Raw genomic sequence first — 20,530 nt, 5'->3', positions numbered from 1 at the left:
AGGAGACCGTGCCCAGCAGCGCCGCCCCCGAGGGAGCGTGGGAACACTCAAGATGGCTGCCTCCCCCTGCCCCTCAGCCTCCCTCACTCAAGATGGCGGCAAAACACGGGCGGCTAATGCGGCGAAGCCGAGGCGGCCATGTTGCTTTCGGGCAGCACTCCCCCCGCCAGGCAGCGCCGTACCATTCCATCGAGGACCGGGGGGGGGGGGGGGGGGGGAGCGAGGGGCGGTGGGGGGAGCGGTGGTTTCTCCCGGCGGCGGGAGGAGCGCGGCGGGTGCGGCTGAAGCGGGAGCGGGGTCCTTGGCAGGGTAAGGCCGGGCCCTGAGGGGGCGGCGGGGCCGGGCAGCGGGGAAAGGCAGCGGGGAAGCACCCCCCCCCCCCCCCGCCCACCCCACCCCGGGTGGGTGCGGAGGGGGCCCGGCTGCCGCCACTACCGCGCTGGCGGGCCGGGCCTCGACGCGTCGCGAGCGGACATGGCGGCGGTGGGGCCTTGCGGTCTGCAGCGGGGGCGGCCGGTCCCTGCGTTGGCGGCGGGTGACGGCCTGCTCGGCCTTGATTTTCTCGTATGAAGAGCTTTTTTTTTCAGTTGTATCTCTAGGGTAACATACTAGGTTTTTAGTAAGGTGGAATTCGAAGTTTTGTAAGCTTAAAAAAAAAAAAAAATTTAAATGACTCTTGGAGGAATTTGTCCGGCACTCTGCTGGATGAGAAATTGGGATGCCCTGATGGCAATTCCTCAGCTCACCCAGCAGTGCGCAAACTGGCCAGAAGCTGTGGCAGTTGTGACTGTTCGCTGGGTGTCCTGACGTACCTGACTGTATGTATCTGTCTCATGTGGGAATTTATGTGAATAAGCTCGATTTCCCGGGTGATTAATACAGTTGAGTAACTCCAGCTGTTATTTATGTCCTCGTAAAGCTCTTTTTCATCTTTGTTAGCTTATTATGTCACTGTCATTGATGCATTTTGTCATTGCAATCCTTCAAGACAGGCAAATATTACAGGAAAGAAATTACAAAAGTCAGAAAAATATCTTGGGCGTGACTCGTTTGAGGCCTGAAGCTAGGTCTTGCAGTGAGGTAACGAGTCTTTTTTGCCCTTTCCTTAGCGCAGTTCGTGTGCTCTTACATGTTTTGCCTGTTGCGCTGCAGCTCTGGTTGTTTCATCTCCTCTCTTGCGCAGTTCATTTTATCAGTCGGGATCTGGGGCGTTGCGCCGCTGTTACGCTCTACCCGCGTTGGGCTCGTTTCGCCCGGGCGTCGAGAGGAACAATTACATGCTCTTACACCATACCAGCAGTTCAGAGAGATATTTGGACAGTTGCTGTTGAGGGTAAAGATGATCAAGTAAGGGCACACCAGGACTCTTTTTTTTTTTTTTTTTTTTTTTAGATTTTTTTTTTTTTTCCCCCCGACGCCATCGATATTTCAAGGGTTCCCATTTTGATCACGGTCAGGGCCCTTTGTTTTACATGAATGTGCAGCTACTGAGAGTTAAAAGGAGCCCTCCCTGGGAAAATAAATTAAGGAAGAAGTTCCTCCTCGCTTCTCTAAAGAGAAACTTAAGATCTAATTGAAAAGGCTCGGAGAAAATCAAGCAACCAAAGATTATGTGTACTTTGCAAAACGCAGGGTGTGTTTATGTGAAATAACAGAATTTTTAAGAACTGTGCAGTTCACTTTCTTTAATCTGTTGGTTTTTTCTCCCCTAGATGTTTGGGTGTTTGAATGAGCGTACCTCCGCTGCCTTCACTTCAAAAGGGCTATACTGCACCGCACCAGTTAAGGCTCTGGCCCGCAGGGATTACAAAGTAGATGCAAACAGTGAAAGTCCAAGAAACAACAATGTTGTAGGAGTATTTACTGTCTGTTCTACAAATGCCTTCCTTTAGTGTGTTAATTACCCCGAATTAGAGAGCTGCTATTGACTATGTCATTGCATCATTAAAAAAAAAAAGCACTCTAGCACAGAGCAAATATAAATCTCTGCTTGCAGACTGGAAGCCACTGTTAGACTTTATTTTTTAAAACAGTTGTACTTACTCCAGTGGCCTTATCAGGAACTGTAATTGAGTTGAAATACTTCTTGGCTTTTGCAGTGATTCTGTTAGATTAATTGTGTTTTCTGTAAGTCTTGCATGCGTGCAAATTCTTTAAAGTATTTATTCCCCTATTACTGGACACAAAAAAAAAAAACCTGAAAGAAGTGACAAACAAATGCGTTAAATATGTGGAAAAAAATGTTGCTTTCGTGTAAATCTTCCCACTGAAGTCAGTGTTTTGGAGACAGCTTGCTGCTTTCAGAAGTAGCTTCAGGGCACAGCAGGACGATGTTTATTCGGGCTGTTAACCTCTAGCCAGCTCCCTTTTGCTTCCTGGTTTCTTATCATGAAGTGTAAAAAGTAAGGAGAAAATAGCTTTCCTTAGCTGCTGGGTACAAGAATCTGCTCCCTTACCCCCAAAATGAAAGCAAAATACTTGGAAACTTCTATTACCTGAACTTTTTGCAGGGTAAAAAAAAAAACTTGCATATTATTTTATACTCGTGAAACGTTGTGTTCTACTCTCAACTGTAAAACTTATGAGAAGAAACTGTATCCAGCACCACTAAAGGTCAATTTCCTCTCCAGGCAGTGACAGAAAGTACAGCCTGATTTTTTCTGAAGAAAAAAAAAAATAGAATTGATTAACTTCTGGCATTTTTCTTTGGAAAGGCCGTTCAGCAAACCGTTTCAAGGCTGATTTAATCTAGAACCAGCTGAACTGCAGAGATGATGTTGGAACCTACCTCTCCACTTGGCTTAGGATCAGATATCAGTGTTAGCAGAGCTCACACGGGAGCTCCTATCAAGAATTTATCGCAGATGGGGATCTTAAAAAGGAGGAGGAGGAAATTAGCACGCGCTCTGCTCATTGATTTCTTGAAGCGCTACCGATCGGTGAGCTTCGCAACGCTGGGGTCAGTTCTGCGCAGACATGGAGAAGGATATCCTGTTGGAAAACATTAAGAAGGGCGAGCCAGGGGACGGATTAAGTGGAAGCTTTTGTGAGTTTGTGGGTGGAATTTTTAAAGGTTCATACTTTTTAACTTTTTCATTGGCCGCATCTACAAGGGAAGTGATTTTACTTTCATACCTTATTGTTATATCTACCACCATAGCTTGATTTTCTTTAACGAATATTAAATCCGGTTTATATAATTCATTCTGCTCACTTTTGAGTACTGGTTCATTAAATACAATCCAATTTTTCTTTTTGGCTTCATTTGCCAAAATGTATTAACCTCCGGATCCGTGCTCCTTGCAGCCTGCGAGCGTGCCGGAGGAGCTGTTAGGGTTGTGTCTCCACGTAGCTGGTGAGCGTTGGTAGGGAATAGTTGGGAGCGTTTTAAAGATGCCTGCTGGGCAGAATTCTTAAGGCAGAGCCCGTGATAATTATTGAACGTTTGTAGAAGTCTGGATGTGAGCAGTCCTTTTCTGATAGAATTTAGATGTGTTTTGCACATCCCTCTCCTTCATTTCCAGCTTCTGCGGGATGTTTCAACACATGCTTTGTTTGGCTTTTTCTTCTAGTATCTTTCCTGTAGTAATATTTTTGTTTTCTTTTCTCTGAGTACACCTCTCCGAGCTTGCTAGCGGTTGAGGAGAGCGGGAGCGAGGAGGTTCTGCAGCAGCCAGGTGAGAAGGCTGACATCCCAAGCAGTCCCGTCGATCGGGGTGGGACTTCTCGCAGGAGCTCATCGAGTGCTCGGGATCAGCCCTCCAACTAAGTGCAAGTCTTTGAGGTTCTGCAGAACTCAGATTTACAGACGTTTTCCATCTGGTAGAAATCTCCTCCGTTTCCTACAAACGGAGCAGTACGCATTCCCGCCGAGCTTCATAGGGTCATTAGAAAATCCGTTTAAACGGTTAAATGTAAATTTTAAGCAGTCTTTGGCATGTCGCAAGCACGGAATGCGTTAGACCTTGCAGATTAGAAGACGATTATCCTCTGCGGCGCTGGCTGCGGTAGCTTGTGAAAGGAAAAGTCTTCTCAAAGCTCTCTCTTAAGCTTGCTGTTCAAACCCGTTCGCTCTGGGCTATGTATTGTATTTGACTTCCTGATACTTTATGTTGAAGAGACATTTGTCTTCTTAATCAGATGGTTTCTGTCTGCCAGGAGTGCATTTAATATGATGTCAAACATAATTTAGATGAGAAGTGAAAGCACGGTTTGGTGTCGTTTTCTGCCAGCCGTGATTATGGTGAGAGGGAAGCACCGCAAGCCAAGCTGAAATGCAGCCTTTAAGCAATAACAAGCTGACTCCTCTGTTTATTTTGGCCTCGTGTTCTTCCCTCGGTTACAAAGCTGTTTAAGCATGTGCTAAACAACAGACATTTATGCTAGATCGGCAATATCAGCGTAGAGGCTCAGAGCGTCTAAAGGCCTCGGTAAGATTGGCAGCGTCGTTGTCCCGCTTTACGGGCAAGGGCAAACGAGACTTCTTGTTCCGGCGATGTCGTGTGCGGGTTGAGACAGGAACGCCACAGAGCTCTCTGGCGTCTGATTTGTAATTGCTAGCGGGAGAAATGCAAGTTGTTCTCTCTGAAAAAGATAAAATGTCAAAAAACTTCTCGCCCCTCTCTTTGCTGATTGAGAAGGAGCAAACAGTTTTGACATATTTTTTTCAAATAAAACACTAATAACTCCTAAAAAAAAAAAAATTGTGGCTATTTCTAGATAAGTAATTTGTCCCTGTATATGATTTAAGTGGCCAAATACAACAACCCCCCTTGCTTTGGCAGAAGGGGCTGCCTCGTGCAGTGAGTGGAGCCTGGTGGGACGGTGGAAACTCAGGCTCTGTTTCGACACCGGCCTGGAAACAGTCGGAAGTGACTTGCTGTGCTTCAGTTCCCCCTTTGCAGAAGAGCGGGGAAAGACGTTTGCTTCCACTGTGAGCTGATGTGACCTCTGCCGTTGAAAAGTGTTTGTACGGAGAATGCCAGAGTGTAAATCTAAAGCTGGGACTGTAGTAAACCAAGTGTGTTTGCTGCTGGCGGTTGCGTCGATAGGAGTAACCTGGAGGTCTTTGCCACATCCTGTAAATTAGGAATTAGGACATGGATCTCCACTGAGCTTTACTTTTAAGCGATTGGTGTCGTATATGAATGAAAAGATAGCTCACGGAAGAGAGAGAGAGCAAGCACTCAAACCTTTGTCTGTTTTTTTTTCTGGCAGGATGGAGAAAAAGAAAATTCTGATGAAGTCCAAGGTTGCTGCTCCTAACCTCCTGAGGGCACTGCATTCTCTGTACCAGTTCGGTCACCTCTGTGATGTGACGGTTCACACGCAACATCTGGGAATTCAGGAGGAGTTTCTGGTTCACAAAGCTGTCTTGGCAGCTTCCAGCAATTACTTCAAGGGGCTTTTCCTGCATGATGAGATGCTGGACACCAAGAACTGCACAGTGACTCTGCAAGACATTTATACGGAAGAGTTCACCTCCTTTCTGGAGTTTGTTTACACTGCAGAAGTGGAGATCGAAGCAGAAAAATTGCAACGGATGAAAGAAATAGCCGAAAGACTTGAATGCAAGGATTTGCTTGACATTTGTGAAGAGGTGAAAGCAGAGGGCAGGAAGGGTTTAGATCTGAGCCTCCATCTGAAGGGTCAGCTGTGTGAAAACGGTGGGCCGCAGTGGAATCGCATCCCGCAAGAGGAGACCCGCAAGCTGAGTAACTCTTCCCAAGCTGTGGCAGCAGCCGTGCAGAGGAAGCTTTGGGATAGGCAAAAACGTAAAAAGTTGCTGGCTGGCTATGAACTCATTGAAGGGCAACCGGCAAGCCTGGAGCAAGAGGACACTGCTTTTCCAGAGCCAAAATCCAGGACGGCAAAGCTACCGAAATGTAACAAGACAGATACCAGGAACAGGCTCGGCGTGGATATCGTTAGCCCGGAAAACGAGGATGGTCGTTCTCTCCTCAGTCAGACTGAGGCAAAGGAAGCCCCTGCCGTCGTTGAGAGCACCCTGCCTGAGCGGTGGGAGGATGAAAACAGTTTAATTTCCAAATTCGCCAGTAAAACCGAAGGTAGGAAATCACTGCGGCACGTGGCGAAAGCCTTGCCGCGCATTGCCTGCGAGAAGTGCGACCAGTCGTTCCGTGTCGCCAAGCAGTACCGGTCGCACATGGAGCTCAAGCATCACGTCAACCTGGCCGTCAAATACAGCTGCAACTCGTGCGAGCAGCTCTTCTCCACTCACCAGAACCTCCGGCGGCACCGCCTCGCCGTTCACGGCGGTGAGCGGGGCTTCCTCTGCCTGTTTTGCGACAAGCGCTTTACGCGCCGGAAGGAGATAAGCGACCATGTCCACAGGGTGCACGGGAAGAAGCGGGATCCCCAGGCCTGCCCGTACTGCGACAAGGTCGTCAGTTCCAAGTGCGGCCTGACCGTCCACATCCGAACGCACACTGGGGAGAAACCGTATAAGTGCGAGCGCTGCCCCGCCAGCTTCGCTCAGAGGTCTGCTTACAACGCTCACGTAAGGTACAGAGTTCTCTCCGTGCGCTTGCGTCCGTGCACACGCAGGAAAATGTGTTTTCTCTCCGGGCGCCAGGAACAAAGCCTTCCTGAAGTCCTCGATGCTTTAGTTGCAGAATTCCTTGGATCTGATCAGAAGCGTGTTGAAATCCGCACTGATTTTTTTTTTTTTTCCGTTGACCTCATCGAGCTCTCAGCTGGGTTTACTGGATCGAGGTCTCCCAGACTGGGAATTTAGGCGAACTTTTCCTGTTGAATCAAAAGGGACTTGTGCAACTGGGTCTCTTAGGTGATTTTTGGAAGCCTCAGATTTGGCTTTTTAAATAGGAGCCGGAAAAGAGTCGGCATCTGTTTAAAGTGCTGATTTAATAAGAAAATGCCCGTTTCGTAAATGTCAGGGCAGCGTGGTACCTTTCAGTATGGTTTTTCGAGGCCAGATACCCTGTGTGCTGTTTTGCTGCGTAGCGGGAGGTTATTAAGCGCTGCCTGACAGAAAACAAGATGTTGAAGTTGTTCCCTGTTGTTTGTTTTAACAGGAAAATCCATGAATCTGGGCAAAAAAGGAAGCTGGTGCCTGTCTATTGGATGGTAGTTCCGCCTGCGCGTAGACCAAACGCAGCGAGCTGTGACAGAGATCCTGACGGAGAGACGCGGGATGGGACGCTGGAGGCTGAACAACAAAAGCGCGCGAGGCACGAAGAGGCCACAAGTCGTGAGGGAGAACCCGGGGGTTCGTCTGTCACCGAAGCAGACCGCAGCAAGGAGCAACGAGAGCGGAAGCGGAAATGTCAGGAAGCTGAAGCAAGACGTGAAAAAATAAGCGAAGAGGGGAACAAAGATGAAGGTGAAACGGGCGTGAAGGGCGAGGAGGAGGTGGATTACGAGGCGGGGTGTTCAGGAGCCGAAGATGGTAGAGATAACGAGGAGGTGTGTGCTGAGGAGGACGCTGAGGATGATGAGTACTCTCACGAGAAGGACGGTGAAGAACATGAATCAGATGCAGGGTTTAAAGTAAAGAAGGTAGACGGAGGTGGGGCGAGTAAGAAATCTGCCTATGTGATAAGGTGCGATAAGTGTAACGAGCAGTTCGTTTCCCGGAAGAAGTACGTGGATCACTGCAGAGACGTCCATCAGTGCTTGCCCGGCAAAGTCTACCAGTGTGAGATCTGCAGCAAGTCCTTCGCTAGCTACAACAGCTGGAAGGAGCATCGAGCCTGCGTCCACACGGAAGAAAGGCAGTTTGCCTGCACCCTTTGCAACGCTACCTTTAAAAGAAAGAGAGATGTGAGGACGCATTATATGCGGAAGCACGAAGGCAGGGTCAAACGCCCTCTCTGCTCCGTCTGCGGGAAGATCCTCAGCTCCCGAACGGCGCTGGTGTTTCATATGCGCACGCATACAGGAGAAAAACCTTACGAATGTGCTGTTTGTCATTCCAGATTTGCTCAGCCGTCACAACTTAAGATCCATACCAGGTCAGCCTGCGGGACTGCCTCTCCCGTTACCCCTCCCTGCGTGCCCGCTGCGCTTCGGCGCTTCTTTTTCCTCTTCTGAGTCATTCTCCTCGCGTGTCCTTGTGACAGGAACACTGAGATACGATTTGTTCTCTAGTGTCTGTGGTTAATTCTTTTTACGTAAAGGCTTTGTCTGCATCTGGTCATTGCGTGGGTTTTGGGAGGGATTTTGAAACAGACGCCCCGTCCAAACTTGTAATCCAAAGCCAGACGTTTGAGTGAGTCTTCAAAATAAGATGATGGCCTTCACCCGTGAAGGACAGGCTGAAGAGTGAGTCAGGGGCCTCAGAGACCCAGACGCTGAGCCCTGCTCGCTCTTTATGACTCTGAGCAACTCATTTAGTGTGGAATTTCATTTTTTTTTGTACGTGATACAAAAGCTGAGCTGCTCATCTGGGCTCCCTCTGTAGTCGCTGGAGCTAGACTGGATGAGTTCTTCTCTGGTGGTGTCTGTGTCAAATGTGTCCTCTCTCAGGAGGGTGAATCATCCCGTGGAATTTCCCATCCTTCTCCCAACGGAGAACTTAGGAGTAAGAGGAGATTAACTGTTGGGAGGGCGAAGTGAGGTGAGAGAAATCCCATACTGGAGACTGTGCACCCGGGCAATAGATTTCTCCTGTCTCCTGAGTGTTCTCGCAGCGATACGGAAAATTGTGAGGCATGCGCGTTCAGGACCAGCAAAAGACGTGGAATCGAGAGATAATCCGCGTCAGCTGCAACGCCGCAGAGCTGCGCTGCGGCGACTCACGGGGTTTGGGTTGGGTAACTGGCTGTCTCGTCTTTGCAGCGTTTTGCCTGGCAACTCAAAACCGTGCCTGGTTTTGCACGTCGTGCTTTTTTGGGTTGGAATAAGGGAAGTCAGCACAGTGTTAAGACCAAACGTTAGGCTCAGACTTTCACTGATTTGCGCTAGTTTAAAATCGGATGTCCAGCATGCGCTTGGAAACACTGCTTGCCGGACTTTCCTTAGTGCCTTTTGTCTTAAAAATGGGAATATCCTGCCGGTTAAAGTTTGCGGGCCGGAGGAGAGGAGAGGGAGGGATTGCGGCAGCCAAGAACGTGACCTGCAGCGTCCCAAGAGATCCGCTGCTGGCGTCGTGCTGGGGACGCACTTTTGGTCTTCAGCGCGGCAGCAGCTCGTCATCTTCCCCGCTTTCTCCCTTCCGGTGCTTCTGCTTTGAGCCCTAACTTGTGAAGGAGAGGTGGATTTTGTAGGGCCTGAGGGTGAGGAAAAGGTAAACCTCAAATGGGAATTTCAGGGCTTTTGTGTAGCGCCTACGCTCGTGAACACTCTTATTTCCTGAGTGGGCAGAATGTCCTTTTTTTTTTTCCACTTCATTTAAAAAAAAAAAATGAAGTGTGCTCTCTGTACGACGTAATTCCAAATTGCAAATGCATTTCTTCGAGCATGCGCTACAGCGCTCGTTTATTAATCCTCGTTTGTGTTTTGCTTTCTTTAGGTCCCACACGGGGGAAAAGCCGTATATTTGCGAGGACTGTGGGGCTTGCTTTGCTGATAAAGGCAAACTCACTGGCCACAAAAGGACCCACACAGGTAGGGATTTAATACTCCTCTTCCTCCTGCTGCCTCCCTTTTATGTTGTTAGAAATTGGGATTTGAAGAAGGTTGCGCGCTTTTTGTTGTAACTCGCAGAAGAGACTTTGAGCAGCAGGAAGGTGCCACCAGAGGTAGATATTTGAAAACTGGCTTTGAAGTACGGAATTCTGCCGAGAGAATTCCAAATGTCTCTTCCCTTTTTCTCAGGAGAGCGCCTTTTTAAATGCGATGTGTGTGGGAAACATTTCGCCACCAACGAATACTTAAAATGCCATAAACGTTGCCACATGGGTGCGAAGCCCTACAAGTGCCAGGTTTGCGGGAAGACGTTTGGACTGAGAGCTTCGCTGGCCCAGCACAGCAACGTTCACGCAGGTGAGGAAACCGACTGCTCCGGGCTGGGAAAACAAACGGCGCTGGGAATTCGGGGCGGAAGGTTGGTATCCTGAAGTCGGATGGCGACGTTTTATTCCAGAACCACTTTTGTAAGCCCCCTGAATTAGGTGGTGAGGAGAAGCAGGGCTCGTACCCGTCCTGGCTCGTTAAACGGATCACGATATCGTCTCGTATCGTGTCAGTCGGCGCTTGCCCGGAAGGCTGAGGGCTGTTTGTGGCTGCTGAAGGATGCCGGAGCAGAGAGTGGCTGTAGTTGCTGCTGTTCCCCTTGCAAGATCAGCGAGCTGTTCTCGGGCTTCCCTTGCAGCCGAGAAACATTCATCACATAACCTTAAAAACCAGGGGGGCCTGGGGTGTGTATGTCCTATGTACGCCGCTTACCAATATTGATCTTTTAAAAATTCCTTGTGCTTTTGGTCTGTGGAAATCAAGGCCGGAAGAACACGCCTTCTAACTCCGTGCTTCCTGGGGTTTGGGGTTTTTTTGTGTTTTTTTTTCCTCCATTTTAGAGACCCGTCCGTATTTCTGCGAACAGTGCGGGAAAACGTTCACCCAACAGGGCGCCCTCCGGCGCCACCAGCGCATTCACACCGGGGAAAAGCCCTACAAGTGCCGCGCTTGCGAGAGGACCTTCACCGACATGTCCACCTTGCGCCGACACGTGCTGGTACGCTGCCCCTCGCGCGTCTCTCTGCGGCGGGCAGGCTGCGGTGGTGACCTTCAGCTGCTGAGAGAGGTTTCTGGGCTTGGTTCCTGTTGGTGCTTAAGTTTTGATCATTATTAAAAAAAAAAAAAAACGGTGAAAGAATGAATATTAGGGTTTGGGGGATTGGTGTACAGACAGCTTTTCAAAATATATTTCTGAAGCGTGGAGAGTTTCCTCCAGCAGCACAGCAGCTCCCACTACTGGCTGTCAAACCGGTCGTCTCCCTTTCCTTCTTCTGAAGGAAAATCTAATCTTAGTGGTTATTTAAAATGTTTGGATAATTTTCTTGGGAAAGGAGCGGTGCCACGTTGTGTATTACAAACACCGTGGTTTTTAACGTCTTCGTGTTGCAGGTGAATGTGATTTTACGCGTTTCCAGCTATGCTGAAAAACGGATTGCTGAGCTGTTTTCAGAGACCTTCCGGTCCTTGAAGTGACTGCTAAGACAGTCACATAAGGGTTTTGTGGTGTTTTTTTTCCAATTACAAGTTTTTAAATTAATATTTGCCTGTCTGCTAGGAATCTGGCTTCTTTTGGACGCGTTCCCTGACAGCAGAGCCAGAAAATCGGCGCATTTTGGAGTTCAGCTTCTGCATTTGAGCACAGCAGCGCGGGGTTAACCCTGATATGATTGGATTTTGCACTGGATTAAATATTTAAAAACTCAGATGTAATTGGTTTCCCCCTTTTTTTTTTTCCTAGATTCACGACCGGAACGCTCACTGGAGAAGTTTCTTAATAGATCTTACAACCAAAAAAGACCATAATTGGTCCAAAATAGAAACATTCTCAGAAACCTGTGCGGGTGAAGACTCCGCGCCGGAAATTTGGTCAGTTGACCAAGGTAAACTTTACAAACCAGAAAGCGTTGCTCTTAAAAAAGCAGAGGATGTGCCACCTAGTGTTGGTAACGCAGAAGGCTCGGATCGCTCCCTCTCCTGATAATTCTGCCGGTTATCGCCGTAACCGGCCAAACTTATTTTTTTTTTTTAATAAAATAAGCGGTCACCCATCCCCTAAGTGGTTTATTTGCATAAGTTTGAGGGCAGAAAAGGTGTTAATTTGGTAAAAATAAAACCAGGCCTGCTTGTCTACGGCGGCGGGGTACGGCTAGGCCCGCGTTGCCTAGCAACGCCCGTCGCCCCGGCCTGACGCCGCTTCCTGCGCGTCACGGCCGCGCCTGCGCTGTCCGCCGCCAACGGCCGTTGTCGGGGCGGGGGTGCGGCGCGGCTGCGCTTCCGGTCGCCGCCCGGGAGGCTGAGGGGTGAGGAGCGACCCGGTCCCGCCCGCTCCGGCCGCGGGGCTGCCCGGTGAGTGCGGGGCCGGGCGGGGGGGCTGGCCACGGCGGGGAGAGGCGCGGGGGAGGGGGCTGGCCACGGCGGCCTGGCTGCTTCCCTCCGCCGCTGCCCTTCCCCGCGTTCCCGGATCATCCGCGGCCCTCAGCGGCGGGTCCGTGGCCTCGTTGCCTGTCCCGGGACGGGCGGCCAGCCGGGCCTCCTCTCCCTGTCCCGCTGCGGAGGCTGCTGCCCGCTCCTGTGGCCGGGTTGAGGTGTGGGCTGCAGCCGGTCCCCAGGCCTGGCCTCGGGCCGCTGTGGCGAGCAGGAGAGGCCGAGGGAGAGGAGGGCGACCGGCCTTGTCACATGAACTGGGGGGAACTGCATGATGGTACCCCCATCCTCCTTCCGTGCGGGAGTCTCCTGGCCTGCTCCGGGGTCGCTGTGCGTCTCTGAGTGCCCCCACAGGGGCTGCAGGGTTCTCGTGGGGTGCTCTGGCCTTGCCTTTTTTTTTTTTTTAAGATTAATACACCACGCTTCTGTTGAAGACGTGGCGCCTCAGCCAGCTTGGTGTACTTGCCGCAGGAGCGGTGGTGAAAAGCCTTCACGCCGCGATGTGTCCTACTGGATTACTGCTCCAAACCGGCGGAAGGCGAGCGACGGGAGCGAGCAGCGTGTTTGCACGGTGACTCCTGATTCCGCAAACGCTGCGGTGGGAAGAACAGGAGGCTTCTGGTTTGCAGCCCTAAGGAAAAAAAGGAATTGGCGCAACGTGTCTGGCGTCTGTGGTCGGCCGAAACGAGCAGCTCGCCGAGTACGGTTACGAGCTCCTTCACCCCAGCGGGAGAAGTCTGTGGTTTGGGTTCTTGTTTCCTGCTGGGGATGGCTGTTGTCTGCGTGTGACCGCAGCTTTTGCTGTGTGCTCAAGCGGAAAATAGACGGATAGTTGTGAAGTAACGTGATAAGTAGTTAAAACACATCTCGCGTCTCTTATCATGCTTAGTACGGCTTCCTTAGTGTTAGATTAATGCAGGCTTTGTTCCATTTGTACACTGGGGGTTTTAATTTATCTTTCTAAGCAAGATTTTCATTGTCCTGTGTATAAAGTGCTGCGAGTCCGCTGTACCTGAGCGTGTACAGAGAAAAGAAACCGTAGCTGACTTTTAGGGAGCAGAAAGAAATTCTTCACATTCAAAATGCACGCCTACGTAGCTGTTAGGGACACAGCAAAAGATTGCAGGGGGGTGTTGCTCAGAGCCCTCTTCAAAGTTCACAGAAATATTGTTTGTCCTGAGATCGAATTTTTTTTTATAAAAAACAAACCATTCAGTTCTTTTGAGAACTTTGGAGCAGCTGAAAACATTGCTGGGAAACGTGACCTGACCTAAACGGTAGCGGAAACGGCAAAGCCCTTGGAAGGCTGCAGATGGGCGCTGCGAAGCATCGAGGCTGCGAGCCCGTTCTGAGCGGGGAATTTTTTAAAAAAGAAAGCACTCTGGGGAGGGCTCAGGGGTTCTTAGGTTTCCCGTTTGAGGATGTCGTTACGCGGTCTCCTGTGCTTTGGCGAGTTAACCGTTGGGAATTTTATCCGAGTCTCGATTATCTCGACGGCAGTTAACTTTTACTTAATCTTACATTTCTCTTACTGCCTGAGTAGGAGGGAGAGTGATTTCTTAATTCTGCGTGCCTTAATGAGAGCATTTCTTTTGATCTTCCTCTGTTTGCTTTGTCCCTGTCGCAGGTTCTCGTGGTCTCTAGTGCTTCAGGTAAAATTACCGTTGCGATTTAAACTCCAGTTAACTTCAAAGAAATCTCCGTGTGCGAGTGTTTAGATATGACTGCTTAGGGTGACACTTCTTGAAATGTGCGCTTCCAGCCGGCATTTTCACAACGCTCCTTTGAAAGTCTGCTCGTTTACGCTCCAGCGCCTGAAGCGCTTTTCGAAAGTCTGCACGTGACTTTTGGCCGGTGAGATCTTTGACTTTCCTTCGCTTCCGTGCAAATACCTAACGTGCGATGTTGTTAACAGCTTTTTTGCAGAGAGAAGAAAGATGGAAAGTAATGCGGTTCTACTGGAATCCAAGTCCTCTCCCATCAACCTGCTGAATGAAATGCATCAGCTGCGCCTGCTGGGCCACCTCTGCGACGTGACCGTCAGCGTGGAGTATCAAGGCGTCAGGGCAGAGTTTGTTGCTCACAAGGCTGTACTGGCAGCAACAAGCAAGTTTTTCAAGGAGGTCTTCCTTAACGAGAAGGGCATGGACGGCCCGAGGAGCAACGTCTTCTTGAACGAGGTCCAGGTTGCCGATTTTGCTTCCTTCCTGGAGTTTGTCTACACGGCTAAGGTGGAAGTGGAAGAAGACCGAGTGCAGCGTATGCTGGAAATAGCCGAAAAGCTGAAGTGCTTGGACCTCTCGGAAACCTGCTTTCAGTTAAAGAAGCAGATGCTTGAATCGGTGCTGCTGGAGCTGCAGAACTTCTCTGAATCGCAGAACTCCGAGGAAGAGAGCGCTACCCAGCCAAGCCTTTTGCTGGAGTCCAAAGCAGCTGCTGTGGCAGAAGCTGACCAGGCAGGCTGTCCTCTGGATCCTCCGGACCCCCCGGCAGACAGGCCCAGCAACGGAATGCCTCCTGAGGTGCCGGCTGCCAAACCAAAAGAGAAAACGGACAAAAAGAAGGAAATGATGAAGCCTCCTTATGCCAAAATCAGGAGGGCGAGCGGCAGACTGGCTGGGAGGAAAGTGTTTGTGGAAATCCCGAAGAAGAAATACACCAGGCGGCTGAGGGAGCAGCAGAAGAGCGCAGAGGTTGCCGTTGAAGAAGACGGATATCCTCAAGACCAGGATATGTGCGATACGGAGAGAGAGGAGGAGCAAGCGGAGAACAACATCAAGCCTGAAAGCCGAGAGTGCGACGGCGACTTCGAATCGGAAGAAAACCTGAAAAAGTCTGAAGAGGACAAAAAGAAACGGGGCAGTAACTTCAAGTGCAGCACGTGCGAGAAGGAATTCCTGTATGAGAAAAGTTTCCTCAAGCACATAAAGCACAGCCACGGCATCGCAGCCGAAATCGTTTATCGGTGTGAAACCTGCAGCCAGACCTTTGCCAACCGGTGCAACCTAAAAAGCCACCAGCGCCACGTCCACAGCAGCGAGCGCCACTTCCCTTGTGAGCTCTGCGGTAAGAAGTTCAAGAGGAAGAAGGACGTCAAGAGGCACATTCTCCAGGTTCATGAGGGTGGTGGGGAGCGTCATCAGTGCCAGCAGTGTGGAAAGGGGTTGAGCTCCAAAACTGCCTTGAGGCTCCATGAAAGGACGCATACAGGCGACAAGCCTTATGGGTGCACAGAGTGTGAGGCTAAATTTTCTCAGCCTTCTGCACTTAAAACACACATGAGGTATGAACAGACTTAACTGGGCTTCTTAGGTTCTGGGGGGAGACGCAGAATCCCCAGGAACACACCTTGAGCCTTCAGGTGAAGTGGGGATGTAAAACGTGACTGACTGGGAAGTTTCCCTATTTCCTTTTTTCACAGTTTGTTGTTTTTTTTTTTTTTCTCCCCTGCTTTTCAGGTTAAAGGGAGTTGCTGTCATTTTCTCTAAGCCAAAGTAGAGGCGCGTGGGCCGAGGCCTGCTGCTGCTGAAGCGCGCGGTTAGCTTTTCTCATGGGAGGAGACTTCACATGAGAAAAGCAGCTCCCGTGCTGGGGTGGGGAGAGACGTCTTTATCAGGGCAGAAATTCCAGCCCGAGTGCTCCTCCGATGTTATTGCTGAGGCAGCTGTGCGGCGTCTCCCTCTCATCGTGTGTCCTTCCCTAACCGCTTTGTGCTGCTTAAAAATGATTTTTTTTTTGGCGTAAGTGGAGTTCCTCCTCCGTTCTTCACCGCTGTGACTAGTCAATAAGCTTGTGGAATGGTGGAAACTCAAACTTGCGTGTCGTGACAGCCTGTGGTGACAATTTCTCATCTTTTTGTGCGTATTTTTAAATCTGTGCTCCTCCTGTTGGTGTATTGCCATGGAAACTGGTCTGTGCTGGCCGCGGTCCTGCAGCGCTGCTCAAACGAGCCCTGAAGTGCGCGTGGGCTCAAAATTTAAGCTGGAGGAAACTGGAATACTGGTAGAGGCAACAATTCTGCGAGAGCAGGAAGTAGTAGTGGAATATTTTATTGATGGTGTCGGCAATATAGGTACTCACTTCCCTGCAGATCCCAAAAGGTGGTTACGTTTTTCTTTCAGTCTGTCTGTCTGGATACAAGTTTTCTAGACCCTGCTCAGTTTTTTTACCTTTTAAGAATTTGGTTTTACCCCAAAGAAATTTCAGGATCCGGGCCTGGATCGTGCAGCGCGTGCGTGATGGAGCAAGAAAAGCGGCGCTGCAGAAATCGCAGTGCAGAATTCGGCCCGGCTGAAGGCATTTTTAAAAGACACAAAAATCTTGCACGAGCACACGGTTGCTCTTCAGAGAGCAGCCACAAAGTACAGCCAGCTTGCGTTGTGCTGCACAGGAAAGAGATTTACCTCGGTGCTTTAACGTCGCTTTCTCGTTTCAGAATCCATACTGGTGAAAAGCCTTTTGTCTGTGATGAGTGTGGTGCCAGGTTCACTCAGAATCACATGCTTATCTATCACAAACGGTGCCACACAGGTAAGGCTTGCTTCTCCAGCGCGAGGCCTGCTGTGAAACCAGGAGATCTTCTTTTCATTCACTAAATGCTTTTTTAAAATTTTTTTTGTGGTTGTTTTTCATGTAAAATCAGATATTCTCCTCCCTAGAGGTGATTTTACTGAGAGAGGTGGATAGGCGGGCAGTGGAGAGAGGGAAAGGAGGAGATTGAAGAGCAGGAGTTCCCGTCTGGCTGGGACCCGGCGTCCGAAGTGCGCGCTGAGGCTGCTTTGGGTGGTCTTCAGTACCCAAGGAGCTGTCATCAGTAAAAGACCCAGAGAAAAATGATTTCTCTGTAAGCCGGGAACAGTTAGCCCGAGGAACGTAAACCAGCTGTCTTGGCTTATCCTGACCTGCAGATAAATCTTCTTCTCCCAGGAAAGCTCTGATCAGAGATCACTTGCGGCCCATTCCGGTCCTTCTGTGAGGCCGGCGTGGGGTTCAGCTGTATCTAACAGCGCTCAGGTTTTTGCCAGGGATGTTTAATCGCTTTCTCAAACGCTCACTGGTTTAATTCTCCTTTTCACCCTTGCTGCAGGGGAGAGGCCTTTTATGTGCGAAACCTGCGGGAAGAGCTTTGCCTCGAAGGAGTACTTGAAACACCACAACAGGATTCACACCGGCTCCAAACCCTTCAAATGTGAAGTTTGCTTCAGGACCTTTGCGCAGAGGAACTCGCTTTACCAGCATATAAAAGTTCACACAGGTAGGAAACGCTCTCCTTGTCTGGAACAAACCGCCGCCGCCGCAGCAAACAGCGAGAATTCTGAAAGCATCTTGGTTTTGTTTTTTTGTTTGTTTTTTTTCTTCTGGAAATGCCTGTGCATGCCTTGCTTGCTGCGGTGCAGGGGTTACCTGAGAGTCCCCAGCGAGTGGCACCCGCGCTGCCCCTTCGCCACCGCTTTCACGCTGCGCTCTGCCTTTCAGGGGAGCGACCCTACTGCTGTGACCAGTGCGGTAAGCAGTTCACCCAGCTGAACGCGCTGCAGCGGCACCATCGCATACACACCGGCGAGAAGCCCTTCATGTGCAACGCCTGCGGGCGAACTTTCACCGACAAGTCCACCCTGCGGCGGCACACTTCGGTAAGAACCCGCCGCCCCGTGACCCTGCAGCCCTCCTCCTCTGCGGCCAGGTATTGACACGTCGACGTTGTCAGGCCTGGAGGGGACTTCTGTCCCCGTTTTGTTGGATGGAGCACACCATCTCCTCTTGGCATGGCGTTAGAATACTCAAATGGTTCGTGTTCAGTCGCGGATTTGTTTGGGGACCTCTGAGCGTGTTCCCCGTGCGCCTGGGAAGTGACAGGAGAACTCGCTGTCTGTCAGATGCTTTATGGGGACCCAGACCAGCGCATGGGTGTGTGCTGGGGTAGTTACATGGGATGGAAGGAGAGACCTTTTCTGCCAGAGCTGGGTGTGAGCTGGGTCCCAGCTTTTCCCTCCCAGACAGTCTGCGTGTGTTCCACCTTCTGTTTTGTGCTTATTTTTTTTCAGATACACGATAAAAACACACCCTGGAAGTCCTTCCTTGTCATTGTTGAAGGAGCATCCAAGAATGACGAAGGTCACAAAACGGAGCTTCCCGACGAGGAATATGACGTGTCGCCCAAGGTACCGGAGAAGCTGCTGTCTTTCTCCGAGAACGGCCACTATCAAAACTTGACTGCTGTCCCGGGGAGCGTGACCGCACTGCACGACACCGGTTCCGCCATGGGAACGGACTGTAAGTCAGACGGGACCCCGGGGCCCCAGGAAGCCCTCACTTTGAGCGAGCTGACGGTGCTGCATACGCAGACGGACTCCCTCCAGCCCCAGCTTCATGCTCTGGTGAACATGGAGTAACCTGGCTCTTTACAAACCCGGTTTAAGCCACGCCCTTTGTGTAGTCCTTTGACTTTGCCGGGAGCCTGCTGAGGGAACCAGGAGACGCTGTAACGAGGAAGCAGGGCTAGACATGAAAAACACGCACTGGATTTCCAGAATTTCCTCCCAAAAGTCGTTACCCACCTCCCACGCGCACAGCTCTGCCTCCTGAAGGGAGGGGCAGGGCGACACCACACCGGGGTGCGAATAAAAGGGTGTCGCTCAGCTTGTTGGCTCTAGCTGGCCCGCCGTAGGAGCGAGCACCAACTTTTGGAAGGTTCTAAAGGTGGCGCAGGTTTGATGACACGCCAACAATCAACGAGGAGAAACGATGCTGTGTTTCTCAGCCTGGTAGCTTAGTGAAGTTAATTGTGTTTTCCCCAGAGGAAATTCCGACACAAAATAAGTTTTACTAAATGGCTTTTCAGGAAATCTGGGTTTATCTCTGTTTTTGCCAAAAATCCGAGCAGTGAGCCAGCTCACTCCTTGGGAAGGCGGGTGGGAGCGAGCTTCGGGAAGATCTGGAGTGTCATTGCAGGAGTTTTGAGTCTCTAGGCACAAAACAGCCGGGTGGGAGCCAAGGGCTGCGTCCGTAGAGGCGCTGGGGTCATTTTTACGTTTCGGTGAGCCCTGGGGCAGTCTCACGCTTGCTTCCTGGGCTGCTGGAGGGATTTGGGCCCTTCTCTCCCCGGCTGCGCGTACTCCGTCTGTGAGCTGGGATCGCAGCGGCAGCTTTGGGCTGCGTCTGGTGAACAGCGAGGCGTTGGGAGGCGGGCCCCAAGAACATCACGGGTGAACAAACTTAACAGGTCGAAGGCTTTTCCAGATTAGCCTCTGCTGCTAAATTTTGGCAGAATAACCCTGGCAGCGTGCCTTTTTTTTTTGTCTGTTTTCAGTAAGGAAACGTGACAAAGCGAGCGCAGGGACTACGGGGCCGAAGCGTGACTCCCACGCCCGCTGGGCTTGTGGCCAGCACCGCCGATCCCTACGAGTCGTGCTTTGGTTTGGGCGTTTCTGACTACGCCAGCCAGACCTTTCCTTGAGATCCCCTCCCCTTCCCCGGGGCGTACGTCCCCTTGTTCTCCCCAGCCACGCCCGCTAGCCGGGAACGCCGTCGCGCAGGGAAACCTGCGTGGGTTTCTGGCCAGGGGAAGCATTTTCTGCGTTCCCTTTGCCAACGCCCAAGCTGAGCTGGAACAAGAAAGTCGCTTCGCTTGCCCTCCCAGGAGGATTGGGGGGTACCAGCTTCCCAGTGCCGCTGTGTAAAAAGCAGCAGCTTTTCTGTTTCGTTTTCCTGGTTTGCTTTTCTGTCTCTCTTTATTTTGCTGTTAATTACTCTTCCTCAGCTGTGAAGAACAACTTTCTGGAGGGCACGTTAGCGCGGAGGTAAGCACAGTCAGGCCTTGCTGAGGCTCGCTCCAAGGCTGCGGGCTTGGCAAAGCGATACCGATACCCAAACGGCGGCACAGAGCTCTTTTTGACCTGCAAAGGGATGGCTGATGCCGTGGAGTCATAACTTAATCTATAGAAAGGGAATTTTTGTGAGCGAGACCATTTCCTAGAGGTTATATTTGCGATATTTATTCAGCCGCGCTGTTCCTGTTGCCGCTCGGTGTTCCGGTGACCAATGTAAAGGTTCTGTAGCTCTATTTAAAGTCGGAGCAGTAGCACCTGTAGCCAGGGACGCTTTTCGTACTCCAGGAATGTACTGGAGCCAGTTACTCGGACGAACTGTTCTTATTAAAACCTTGAAATCTCAAGCCTGACCCTTCCAGTGACTCGGTGACCGTATTGAATGGTTCTGTCCCCTCCGCGTAACCCTGAGTCCCGTCGCTGGGGTAAGTCCGAGCTGGGCTCTGCTGCGGGGCTGTCCCCCTGCAAGAGCCGCCGGAGCGCGACAGCACGGCCCCGTGGGACCCTTCCCCAAATGGGGATCGGTGTCTCAGCGCTGGGCATGGAGAAATGTGCCGGAATAAACGGGAAGCGTTCCTGCCGCAGCTTTACGGCAGGCTCCAGCTTTGCAGTTCCCAGGAAAG

General features: G+C 50.8%; 2 protein-coding genes across 5 annotated transcripts; both read left to right on the top strand.

Moving 5' to 3' along the window:
• Positions 1-254: 254 nt before the first annotated feature.
• Positions 255-11,705, top strand: LOC104475230 (uncharacterized). 4 transcript variants are annotated; one of them, XM_086744265.1, is made up of 7 exons: positions 255-309; positions 5,218-6,525; positions 7,056-7,994; positions 9,494-9,588; positions 9,799-9,966; positions 10,497-10,654; positions 11,396-11,705. In XM_086744265.1, the coding sequence occupies exons 2-7, from the start codon at positions 5,219-5,221 to the stop codon at positions 11,633-11,635; spliced, it is 2,907 nt and encodes a 968-aa protein (XP_086600391.1). In that variant the 5' UTR covers positions 255-309; position 5,218; the 3' UTR covers positions 11,636-11,705. The 4 variants fall into 4 exon arrangements, with proteins under 4 accessions (XP_086600391.1, XP_086600393.1, XP_086600394.1 ...); XM_086744267.1 differs by lacking the exon at positions 11,396-11,705 and adding an exon at positions 11,213-11,384; XM_086744266.1 differs by lacking the exon at positions 255-309 and adding an exon at positions 3,293-3,677.
• Positions 11,706-11,917: 212 nt separating this feature from the next.
• Positions 11,918-20,254, top strand: GZF1 (GDNF inducible zinc finger protein 1). Its single transcript, XM_086744269.1, has 6 exons — positions 11,918-12,003; positions 13,997-15,364; positions 16,517-16,611; positions 17,168-17,335; positions 17,557-17,714; positions 18,126-20,254. The coding sequence occupies exons 2-6, from the start codon at positions 14,019-14,021 to the stop codon at positions 18,471-18,473; spliced, it is 2,115 nt and encodes a 704-aa protein (XP_086600395.1). The 5' UTR covers positions 11,918-12,003; positions 13,997-14,018; the 3' UTR covers positions 18,474-20,254.
• Positions 20,255-20,530: the final 276 nt, after the last annotated feature.

Source organism: Chlamydotis macqueenii, chromosome 3, assembly GCF_036417535.1.
Source record: "Chlamydotis macqueenii isolate bChlMac1 chromosome 3, bChlMac1.mat, whole genome shotgun sequence".
NCBI lineage: Eukaryota > Metazoa > Chordata > Aves > Otidiformes > Otididae > Chlamydotis > Chlamydotis macqueenii.
This window is presented reverse-complemented; position numbering and strand designations above follow the sequence as displayed.